The sequence below is a fragment of the Marmota monax genome, unplaced genomic scaffold (genome assembly GCF_021218885.2).
Source record: "Marmota monax isolate L192 unplaced genomic scaffold, Marmota_monax_Labrador192_F-V1.1 WCK01_AAM20220418_F8-fsc00387, whole genome shotgun sequence".
NCBI lineage: Eukaryota > Metazoa > Chordata > Mammalia > Rodentia > Sciuridae > Marmota > Marmota monax.
In genome coordinates, this window is record NW_026692199.1 from 595701 (window position 1) to 607889 (window position 12189).

At 42.5% G+C, this 12189-nt stretch overlaps 1 protein-coding gene across 1 annotated transcript; it reads right to left on the reverse strand.

Annotated features, from left to right (window-relative positions):
- Positions 1-582: 582 nt before the first annotated feature.
- On the reverse strand, positions 583-2315 carry LOC124080475 (egl nine homolog 1-like). The gene is given in 1 exon segment (XM_046426395.2): positions 583-2315. A coding segment is annotated over 1 exon segment (1242 nt). The 5' UTR covers positions 2271-2315; the 3' UTR covers positions 583-1028.
- Positions 2316-12189: the final 9874 nt, after the last annotated feature.

The following is a 12189-nucleotide window of genomic DNA, read 5'->3' on the forward strand; positions in this document are numbered from 1 at the left end:
CTTTCAGGGCTGGTAAGGAGGCAGAGACATTTGGGGAATGTGGATGGAGTCTGCAGCCACACCTGTCCACCTGGATGCATCCTTATCCCCCCTGGTGCTCTTCAGTAGAACCAGGTTCTCATCTGCAGGTCAGATGAGCCCTAGTGCCAGGGAGAGATGCAACAATAAATTTAGAAGGACAGTCAATTTGAGGAGAGCCCAGGAAGAAATGGGATTACGTCACCTAGGATTACAGGACACGCCTGAGAGCAGAAGAGAGCCCTTTATTTTGGGAACCTGAAGCTCGGGACACCCTCACGTCCTTTAGTGCTAGTCACTTTTGTTTCTGAAAAAAAAAATAAGTGAAAAGATAAACCCTTCCTATTGTGCACTTTTTCTGGTAAGACGGGGACTCAAGGTTACTTGGTAGTCACTGGCAACCGCTTCACGGTCAGGTTTCACATGGACAGAGACGACGGACGCGCCACAGCAGGGTCTCAGAGTTCAGATCAGACAAGAAGGCAGTCTGGGCTTCCGGCTGCAACTACAGTGCTCCTTCCCTTGTTTCCAGCCCAAAGAAACCGACTCTCAGTCACTCGACAATTATCGTGAGAGGCCTTTTAGGGCAAAATTTAATAGTACGAAGAGGTTTACAAAAATAGATTGATGTTATTTTGAGGAATAATACTGTAATTTTTTTCTCATTTCAGTTTTGATAAATTGTACCTAATCATACAAAAATTACCCCAAAATCAAACTTGATATAAAAAAGAGAAAGATGAAATGAACTCAGCTAGATGATAGATCTGGCAAAATACAAGAATGAAAATTCCACGTAGGGCACTTGTTCACGTCAGGTGGGGAAGCGACAGTCTTGGAGTGCTCCCTATGGCGGCAGCCGCAGGCGTGAGTTCAGATCAGCAAAGGCTCCTGCCCCACGAAGCTCAGGGGAGCTGCTTGTCCTCAGGCGGTCCGCTGCTTGTCTGCGGTCCTCCCCTTCCACTCATCAAAGCCGCGTGGTGACAAGGGTGCTGCTGGTCAAGGGCGGCCTAGACATCCTTGCCTACGGGGTCGGAGGGCTTGTTGAGCTCAACCCGCACGCCCTTTTCACCTGTTAGATATTTTACTTTAGCTCGAGCTCGCTCATCTGCATCAAAATACCAAACAGTTATTGCGTACCTTGTAGCATATGCTGGTTGTACTTCATGAGGGTTACGACGGTCAGACCAGAAAAACAGCAGTCTATCAAATTTGGGTTCAATGTCAGCAAACTGGGCTTTGCCTTCTGGGAAAATTCGAAGTATCCCTCCACTTACCTTGGCGTCCCAGTCTTTATTCAGATAGTATATGCACGTCACACATCTTCCATCTCCGTTTGGGTTATCAACGTGCCGCACGTAACCTGTCCCGTTGCCGGGGTAACAAGCAACCATGGCTTTCGTCCGGCCATTGATCTTGTAGTTGCCCAGCTTGCCGTTGCAGTGGCGGATCAGGTCGTCCATGCTGCTCATGAGCAGCCCGATGGTCTCGCAGCCGGCCTCCTTGCCCTCGATTCAGGTGATTTTGTCACCCCGGATGTCCTTGGACGAGTCGCTCTTCTGGCTGACCAGCTGCCCGTCCGTGAACTTGCCGGTGTCGTGCAGTGCGCGCACCTCGTCGCCTATCAGCTGCCCAGTCTCCCTGCCCAGGAAGTCGTCCACCACGCAGATGCCGTGCTTGTTCATGCACGGCACGATGTACTCCAGCGCCAGCTTCAGCGCGGGCAGCGGCTTGGTCTGCCCGTTGGGCCGCAGGCCGCCGCCGGGGCTCAGCGCCTCTCCGGGCGAGCTGCCCGCTGGGCACAGGCTGGCCCGCTCAGGACACGGCGACCGCCGAGCGGGCGGCTCCTCCTGGCCACGCTCAGCCGCGCCGCGGGGGCCCCGGGCCTGGGCCGCGTCCCCGGGGGCCGGCGCGCGCGCGGCCTCGGCGCTGCACCGGCGCTGCCCCGCCGCCTTCCCGGCCCGCGCCCCGGCGTTCCCGGCGGCGGCCCCGGCCCGCGTCGGAGGCGCGGCGGCGGGCGGCGCGGGGCCGGGCTGCGCGCGCGGGGCAGCAGCGGGGCCGATGGGGTCGCCGCCCTGGCACACGAGCTTGTGCTTCTTCCAGTCCTGGCGCTGGTGCTCCTTGCAGCAGTAAAAGGAGCTGCGGCAGCGGCCGCAGCGCAGCAGGTTCTCCATCTTCCCGCACAGCTCGCAGTACTGCCGGTCTCGCTCGCTCGCGCTCGGCCCTCCGGGCCCGCCGCTGTCACTGGCCATGGCGGCGGGGCCGGCCCGGGGCCGGGCGCGGGGCGGCGGCGGGGCCGTCAGGGCGCCGAGCACCGCCGCCCTCCGCGGAGCCGCGCATAGCTGGCCTCAGCGCCGCATGGCGGCCGGGGCGGCGAGCGCGGCCTCGGGGGCGGCCCTGACCCTTTATTTAAAGTGCAATAAAATAAAACCTTGAGAATCAGAAGAAAACATATTCTTCTGGTGGCAATGTGTTTTGTGTTTTACCTGTTCAGCTGGGATTAATGATTCCTCCTTTTCCTATTATTTTGTTGTTGTTGTTACTGCCCTGTTTTATGCTGAATGCACATGTAAGAGATTGAGGGCTATTTTAGAAAACACTGTTATTTAGTTTGGAACCCAATGTCAGAGGACCAAATAACCTAAACACAATATTTTATCCAAATCTGCAGCTGCAAATTGTTTTTTCTCTACATTGTTGGCTTTTGATACATTCAGAATCAATTTCTAAAGAAAATCTGTTCTTAGTTCTCATTGTTTCGTATCATATTAGCTATTTATTTTCCCAAAATTAGTTTTAAACAAATCATCTCAAAAGTATTACTTGACACATTTATGAGAAGAATCAATAATATTATGAAAAGAAATTAGAAATTTGATAAGAAATTAAAGATGAAATGCCAACCACGAGTTAATAACTAAGTAGGTGTTACTTTCTAGCACTGGAGAGATTCCCAATGTTATGTTTCATGTAGATTATAAAGTGTGCCTACCTTATCTGGAGTTTCTCTTCTGATCTTTAAAAATAAACAATGAAAGAACTCTGTATCTCCTCAAGCCACAGTTCTGAACTTTCCATATGGCATGATCTCCTTCTGTGGATGTGGCATGGGAAGTGTGTAATGTCATACAAAGAATAAAATCAGTGAATTTCCTGAACATGCTCCAAGAAATCATGTAGTTTCAGCATGAGTTCTGTGCCCTTGCCCTACCAATATTCCATCCACCCCAGAACACAGAGAACATGTGCTTCCACATACATGTCTGGTTCTGAGGAATGTGGTTACATAAGAAGCAAAATGGAAAAAACTGAATGGTGACCCCAGAAGAGATTAGGAAACACACTGACACAAACCACATGGGAATTAAAGCAACTTGATTCTCACTGTTGAAAAGAAAATATGGCATTGTGCCTACCATAATGTAGCTATACCCAAACCATACCAGATTAGTGGGAATCCACTCCTTCAAGAAGCAGTCTATGAAAAGCATATGCATTGGTGCTGTACAGTGGAGTCATAGGTGCTATGTGAGAGGCTTCCTTGGGCAGATGAAAGTCTACCATGGTGGTTTTCCACTTGGATCAACTCTCTAACTACCAACTCTTACATTTTTATTCAAATTCTAATACATAGCATTGTACCAGGGAGAATCTCAAAGCTACTCATCTTCTAAAAAGTCAAAGTTACTTTGTTTTGGGGTCAGACTATTTTTAAATAAATGAATTTTATCTTTTGAGCAGTTCCAGATTCACAGTGAAAACTGAGCAGTAAGTCAGAGAGTTTCTGCAAACCACTTTTTTCTGCTAATGCATGACCTCCCTGACCTTCCTGCACCACAGTTGTACATTCCATATAATTTAGAGAGACATATTATTATGCAAAAATGAGAAAACAAAATGAAAATCTCACACAATTTTTGAAATGGGAATATATAAAAAATGCCAAGCTCCACACCTCTTGAACCCCAATCCTTTCTGTCTTTAGGTATTTGGGAAAGCACAGTTTGAGAACTGCTGCCTACACCACCAACAGAGCTTTATCAACTGCTTCTACTGTTGGTCAGCAGGAAGATTCCCTGGGGAGGCCATATGTGGGAGAGGGACATGAGCAGGGTGGCAGGAGCAACAGGAGAGAGCAAAGCTGAAAGGAAAATATATATGCATAAAAACACTTGCATAAAAATTTCCTTCAAGGTTTTCCAAACAGTAAATTTCCCAACCTACCTCTTTTCCCTTCCCATCATACTCTTTCTATGTTGGCACCTGTGTGTAAGGTACCAAATACCAAAATGACAACCCAAGAAAAAAAATGTACCAAATACCAAAATGAAAACCCGGGGGGGTGGGGGTGGGAATGACTACTTCTCAGTATTTGCGAGCACGAAAGTACAACATGAAATGCATACTTTATATCTTTTCAAGATGAAAGAGGTTCATTTCTTAGCAAGATAGTGTATCCATACTCAACACAAATTTTTCCACCAAATACAATGGACTATACTCTGACAGCATGTCTCTGAACAGTAAACTAGCAACAGGGTTTCTGTTTGATTTTGTAGGTTTTTTTTTTCTCTCTCTCTCTCTCATCTGGTATCACCCAGCTTTGATCCAAAGAGATGCACTACTTGAGTGCAAATAAAGGGCACCAAGAAAAGCCTTCTCCTTTTGGTCAGAGAAAGGGGGCTCTTATATGTCCAGAAGAATGAAGAAAGTCCTGTGATTTTAAAACCTTCTGTATATTCTGTCCCAGCCCACACCCAAGTCAGTCAGTGGTGGCTGCTGCACAGGCACCTACAGTTCCAAGGAAGATGACCTCCACACTGGTCCACGTGGCTGTGGTCTCAAGAGTGCAGGCACAGTGGTGCACTCTTGTTACCTGAGTGACTCCAGCTGCTGAGGAAGGAGGACTATGAGTTCAAAGCCAGCCTCAGCAACAACAAGGTGCTAAGCAACTCAGTGAGGTCCTGTCTCTAATTAAAATACAAAATAGGGTTGTGGCTGTGGCTCCATGGTTTAGTGCCCCTGAGTTTAAACCCAGTACAAAAAAAAAAAAGTGCAGGATGCATTCCCTTCCCATGCCCTTCCCACTGTCTGTCCCCCTCACTGCTACATGTAATTGCAGGATTAGAGGCCAGTCTAGGGGAACTGGAGTCCTAGCTGTTGGTCAGAGAGCTAGAAAGTGTTAGGAGAGGACCTAAAAGTGGGAGCTTAGAAGTGTAACCCCATAAAATGCTGTATAGAGCTGACCCTAAATAGCATACCTTAGGAATTAAACACTAAGCTACAGGAGACCAGCACTCAGTCCAGAGTGGCCACTGGGTGGTGTGTATGAAGACCATGTCTTAGTATAGCAATGAGTTTCTAAAAATGGACATTGGAACTAAAATCCACAAAGTAGGAACTAGACCTTGTAGGCTGAACCTAACCAAGGTTAGTTGTTAAAACAATAACTTAATTCTTCTTAAAATGTAAACAAGAAGTATAGACTCATAAGAAAATAACAAGACATCCAAGATATAAACCACAATTACTTGGCTTATAAAGAGACAGGAAAATCTCAACTCACAAGGAAATCAGACAATTAACATAAATTCCAGGAAGACAAAGATGAACTTGATAACCAGATTTTAAAGTTGCTATTATAATTGTGCTCCAATAACTAAAGGCAGATGCTTTTATGCAAATTGAAAGAAATACTCAAAAGAGAAAAAAAGATACCAATAAATATTTTATATGCACATGCTTGTGTTCCTGGGCTACCTAGTGTTCATCTGTGGTCAAGAAACAAGCAGTAAACAAATACACAACCCCCACCCCACCCCAAAGAAAAGAATTGTAAAAGATCAATAATGAAACAAAATATGTATAATTATGAAGTAGACATACTTTATTTAGAAGATGTTCAGAAAAGTTCCCATCTAAGCTGAGGGCGAGGGTGGTAAGAAGTCAACCAAGAAAACAGCACTACAGGAAGTGGTGCAAAGGTCTGAGACTGCAAAAGGCGTGGAATTTCCAGGGAATGAAGAAAAAGAGAGTGCATAGGGAAAGGATGGCATGAGATGGCCGTTTAGTTCCCACCTTGGAAGACAGTCTTTAGATAGGTTTCTCTTTTAAAAACTGGGGTTAAGTTCAGAGAGTTAAAGAAACTTGCTCAAGTTGCACAGCTGGTAACCATGATTTCAATCTCAACACAGATGGATTCCAACATCTGTGTTCTTCACCTATAGCATGCTGCCTTCTGTTTGTTTCCTGCTGGCCTTTGACTTACCCCCAATGACTCCTACAAATTAATATATGTAATATATGCATAGAGATATATAAGAGAAAAATAAGTAAAGCACAGAAACTTAATAAACAGGATCTGAGTCAGTGAGTCCCTTTGATGTCTGCCATTTCTCAGTCAGTGTACACACCAGGATCTGATGCACTTCTACAGTCATGGCATACTGCTGACACATGTTAAGTAATTACATTAGTATGCCCATTACGTGTCTATAACCCCTGCATGACAGGGCTTTCTCTCAATCACAAGCTAAGATTGCTTTACTCTATGAGACATGACAAGAAAATGGCTTTTATTTTACAAAAATAAGGCAAAGAGAGGGTCAAATTCATGATATCTTCCTCTTGGGCCATTACAGTTGTCCTAACAAGCAGTTCTGTTTGCACATATTATTTGCAGGCACTTTAATCCCAAATATTCTGTCCCAGGGACTCAGGTTTCCTATTTTCTCTGTTTTCCTTTTTTTAAAAAAATTATTTATATGACTGATCTCCTAACTAAATGGATCAATCTGTGCATAAACTATCTTCTGATTTTCTATGCTTATAGAAAGGAACGATTTATTTCAGCACTACAGACAACATCTTGAGGTCTCAGGAGGATTACAAATTGAAACAGTCTCTTTCTTCCCATGAGTCAAGAGATGTTGAAGAGCAAATCCCTTCTCCTGACAATTTGCACTTATTTTCCTAATAGCTCTACTAAGATTCAAGGACTTATAGTTTTCTTAGAGACTACTTAGAGCCTGCCAACAGGCACAGGAAGCTTTCATTCATCAGCATAATTGTTCTCTCAGATATGACTTCAAAGCCCCTGCTCTTCCCACTGCAGCATGCAGCCTCCCTGACAGGCCTCATTCAGCCTGGTTTAGTCATAACACCTTTCTGTATCAAAATAAATAACTTTAACCAGCTGGTCTTAATATCACAGGAATTGAGATTAAAAAGAAAAACCACAACAGTCACAATATTTAAAACCACAAAGGAATATAGCATGTTATAGCCAATAAAAGTTCTAGTTAATAAGACTGTCAAAGCTAGACTCCCAAATAAAAATTCCAAGGGGAAAAAACTGTTCCAAAATGCTAATAATCACACCCTAAAACTCCTTGTACAATGCATGGGACTACTGAATCCCCAAACCCAGAACCGTCTCCTTCCCAGGCCCTCCTGTCCTCCCTTTACTTCACCCCAATTTTGTCAGGGAACAAAGGAGGCTGAGTTTCTCAGTGCCTGTCATGACCTTTAATGGTTCTGCCTGTGCTTGCTCACAGAGCCCAAGTCAAAGCAACTTTGAGGGTTGGCAAAGAAACTCATCAGATAAACATTAATCTCTGGTTAAAAAAACAAAAAATAATTCTTATGAAATTCACTCTCTTTTTCAAAGACTTTTTCTGTGTAGAAATTAGGACTTAATACCCAGAAAGATTCATTATATTTGTCTTGCAAAAACAACAAAGAATCATAAAACTACAGGGCTTGGGGGGATCTTGAACAGTTACGTAGTCCATCCTCATTTCCAATAAAATCATATTAAAATAAATGGGAATTCATTCAATATTAAAACCTTCTCTCAAAAAAGGCACCATTCATGGGCAAGAAATTATTTCTATTTTTATATTTATTTTAGTTATATATGACAACGAATCTTTTCTTATACTTAATCTGAATCATTCATGCTGCCTACACACCTTTTATTTTTTATTCATTCTTCAGGGTGGTTTTATGGGGTGGTTTGTGTGGAAGAAACAAAACAAATATTAGTTATCAGTTACTACCCTGGATGCCTTTTCAGACATGAAATTGTCTAATCTCTACAACCTCCTGTGAAATAGGTACTGTTAGCCCATTTTCCTGAGAAGAAATTGAGGCTCAGAAGGGTAACCAAGTAGCACGAGACCATCTGGTATTAGACAGTGGATCTGGGAGGTAAACTCCCCACATGTTGGTTCATAGTACATCAGACATTGTGCCCAACATCACAAAACTTGTCAAAATGGAGTGCCAAAGTTCTGTGTTACTTTAACTCTAATGTGTCAGCCTGGATTATGGATTGCAACTGTGATGATGAGGGATGAGAACATGCACTGGCCAACAGTTCTGGAACACTGGAGCCAATTTTTATTCACTGAAAACTCTAGAACTTAGATGGGGTGACACCATGTAAGGAGCATCTTCCAAAGCATGCTGTGATAGTCTGGGACTCATTAAATTGCTGAATTTTGCTCCAAGGACATTGGTGAGACTGGCTGCCTTACTGTCCTTTCATGGACTGATTTCACCATTCCTTGACATCCACTCATTGGCTGGAGAGAACTACCAGACAAGGACAATGACTGCACTTTGGATAAGAGAAGTCACATGGCATTGGAGGTATTTTGGGGCTTGTGGTTGTCCTAGGATTGTGTGACTTGCTTATAGTGCTTAATTAATGTGCACTGAATGCTAGTTGGGGTGTTCTAGCACACCCAACACTTTTTAAGTGTTTGTATTTGATGATTGATGTGATCAAATATATGCTTGCATTTAAAACAATACACCTCTAAGTAATTATTAATAATGCTGCTTGCGACAAACATGAAGAAAAAATAGTGAGGTGATCAGGGTGGAAACAAAGATTTTACAGGAAAAGCTTTTGAAAGTCACCACACTTTTTTCCTCAGTACACGCTTCTTCAATTCCTTCTACTTTTCTACCATTCTACATTCACAGTGCACTCCATTCCATTTCATATTTAATTCCTAAAACTTTGTTAATTGTGTTTCACCACAGTATCAGAGTAGCAATGATTTCTATATCAGTTAGGCATAATGTAAATGCAGACACCATGTAACACCTGAGCTATCTGATCACCCCTATCTCATTCAGGGCAGGCATGGCCCACTGAGAAGGCCAACATCACTTATGCTTGCTTCCAGAAGGGACTGCTTAAAGCAAGGATTGGGACATCTCCCCTAAAACCCACCATACTGGTATCAACCAATCAAAACCAAAAGCAGATTTTCCACTCAAGAGTGAACAGGAATGAGTCGAGCACGTTATTACTGTTCTAAGCCATTTTAAAATCTGCACCTTGAAATGTGACAGAAGATTCCCTCTAGGGTCAAATTTATAGAAAAAAAAAAAAAACAGTCCTTACTTTCTAAGACACCAGGAGTGACTGTAGACCCAGACTGAAAGTAGAAGACAGAGGTCTGGATGCTGCCCACCTGCTTGATGGCCTAAGTTCTTCATCGTGCTGCTTACCCTTGAAAGGTACAATGCAGATGGGGGCTGAGGAAAGAGCTGCTATCAGGGACTCACTGGATTCTCTGCACAGGACTACTTAAATGACCTTAAGAGGTGAATTCTAAGGATTCTGTAAAGACCCTAGTGTATTCCAAGGGAAGCCCAGAATGCTAAGAAAGCTCCCAAGATGACACACATAGACCTTCTGAAGTCATTAGAATCAGCTTTCACCTGAGAGTATAGCTGAGGCTCCCTGCAGCCTCACTGAACCAGATCCTCATCCCCATTTCTGAGCCAGAGCAGGGCAGGCTGCAGATAGACCCAATTATTTGGTGTCTGACTTCCAAATGTGTGAGCTTTCGTTCATGACCAAATGCTACTGAAGAGTTATAGTCTATCAATGGCTTCTAATTCCATACTCCCTGTTCAAGTGCACACAGAGAAACAAAATGTAAGGCTCTCTCTATATGCCAAATGGAAATAAAGGTGAACTGCTGAAAGAAAAGTGGCAGTTTAATGTTTCTCTCTAGTATAAATTCCTTGATGTTCGCTCTTTAAAAAATCATCCCGGTTCTTTCCTGTTTGACATTTCCTTCTCGGCTCAAGATGAAGTGGGTTCTGTGAATAATCACTGATGAACTAAATGCCCACAAGACCACCTGAAATGATGCACACAGTTCCCTGATACAAAAAAAAAATAGGGCTGTGGTTGTGGCTCAGTGGTAGAGGACTCTCCTACAATATGTGAGGCACTGGGTTCCATCCTCCCCACCACATACAAAAAAAAAGGTATTGTGTTCACTTAAAACTAAAAATAAATATTAAAATAACCCCAAATCAATAATCTGCTCTTCTGTGTCACATGGAAATCCTCACTACTCTCAGCAGACAGGAGGTGATAGCTTAGGGGGTTGCATCAGAGACAGAGCCCTTGGAAAAGCAGAGCAGAAAGTAATGAAAGCTCCAAAGTTCATCTGTTACACACACACACACACACACACACACACAAAGAGAGAGAGAGAGAGAGAGAGAGAGAGAGAGAAATGAAAAGGTCAGGCATCCAGAGGTCATATTTTTCCAGCCTAATAAATGAAAATGACTCAAAACCTCTGTCATTACATGGAAACAGATGAAACTTTTATCTTAACTAAATTATAAAAGTATTTCAAATGTCATAAATTTTGATGCAATTTAATATATTGAATGACCATTTCTAAGTGTAGTTCCTGATTTTCCACCAAGCAGATGGGGACATAACCTATGTCCATTATCAGTATGGAACAGAAACCCATCCATTTGTCTAAGGAGTATGAAAGAATAGTGTAGGGAAAGCAAAAAAGAACCCTCTCATACCAGAGTTCCAGCAAAGTTCACTGGAAAAGATCCCAGAGGTCCAATTCCCATTTCAGTCCTGCAGCTTCCCCTGTGACCTTAAGCAAGTCGCCACCTCTATGGGCCTCAATTTATTCTTCTGTGAAATAGAGATAATCCCTGTCACATCTGTGCCATTAGAAACTGTGAGGATACAGTAAGGTCAAATAATATGTTTTGTAAAGATTTATATAACATGTAAGCAATTATTATAATATGTGTCATTGTATATTTGGGCCAAAATATAAGAATAAATTGCTCCTTATCATAGCCTGAAAAACATTTGAGTTAACTTTACACTAATTGGCAATATAAGCAGGGAATGAATGACACAATCCCAACACATTACTACTAATTATCCCCCAGAGTGTCCAACCTAGCATTACATTTCAGTGAAAATAAAAACAAAAGTTTCAAAGAGTAAACACACCTATTTCCATAGCTAACTCATTAGCAGGTATGACACAGCAAAGAAAGAGACAGGTCCATTATATCCTACCTTCTTTGTCACTCTCTCACACACTGTATATATATCAAACAGCAACTGGAGAAGGCTGTAAAAGCCACACACCAAAGGAGCAAGTTTAAATATCAATGCATGTCAGATGGAGTACACTTTTCTCATAGGAGTACACTTGTCTCATAGCTATATTGACTTACTTTTCAATTATATGTTTTGTACCTCCAGCGATTCCACTAGAAATTTTAGAAATAGAATGCATTATATGATGAATTAATACTGTATGAAAATCTGGATCTCCTCATAAAAAGAGAAGGGAAACAGGAAGAGTAGAAGGAAGGAACCAAAGAGAGGGAGGAGGAGAGGGAAAGGGGAGATACTGGGAACAATGCAGAAAAGTATATTCTTATGTTTTGTGCACGTACAAACATGTAACAATGAATTTCACTAATATGAATAATTATAATGCACCAATATAATATGAAAAAAAAGAAAATTAAATAAAAAAAGAAAATATGTATCTCAATTCTTAGCTTCTAACCCTTCTAAATGACTAATAATAGTCCTCAAAAAAATTGGTTTTTCATGGTTTGATGTATTTTGCTCAAACTCTAAAAGTTTGCCTTGGGGTTAATCATAGGAATGGAAAAAAATAGCTATGATGGAATATTTTTGAAGTCTTGATTAGGTTAAACCAGAAAATAGTTTACACTTTGAGCTATACAGAACATGGTGAGACTATATTTCTGTACTCAGCTTTTTTTTTTTTTTTTTGGAATCACCACACACACCCACACCCTCACATGTGCACACACACACACATCCTTACA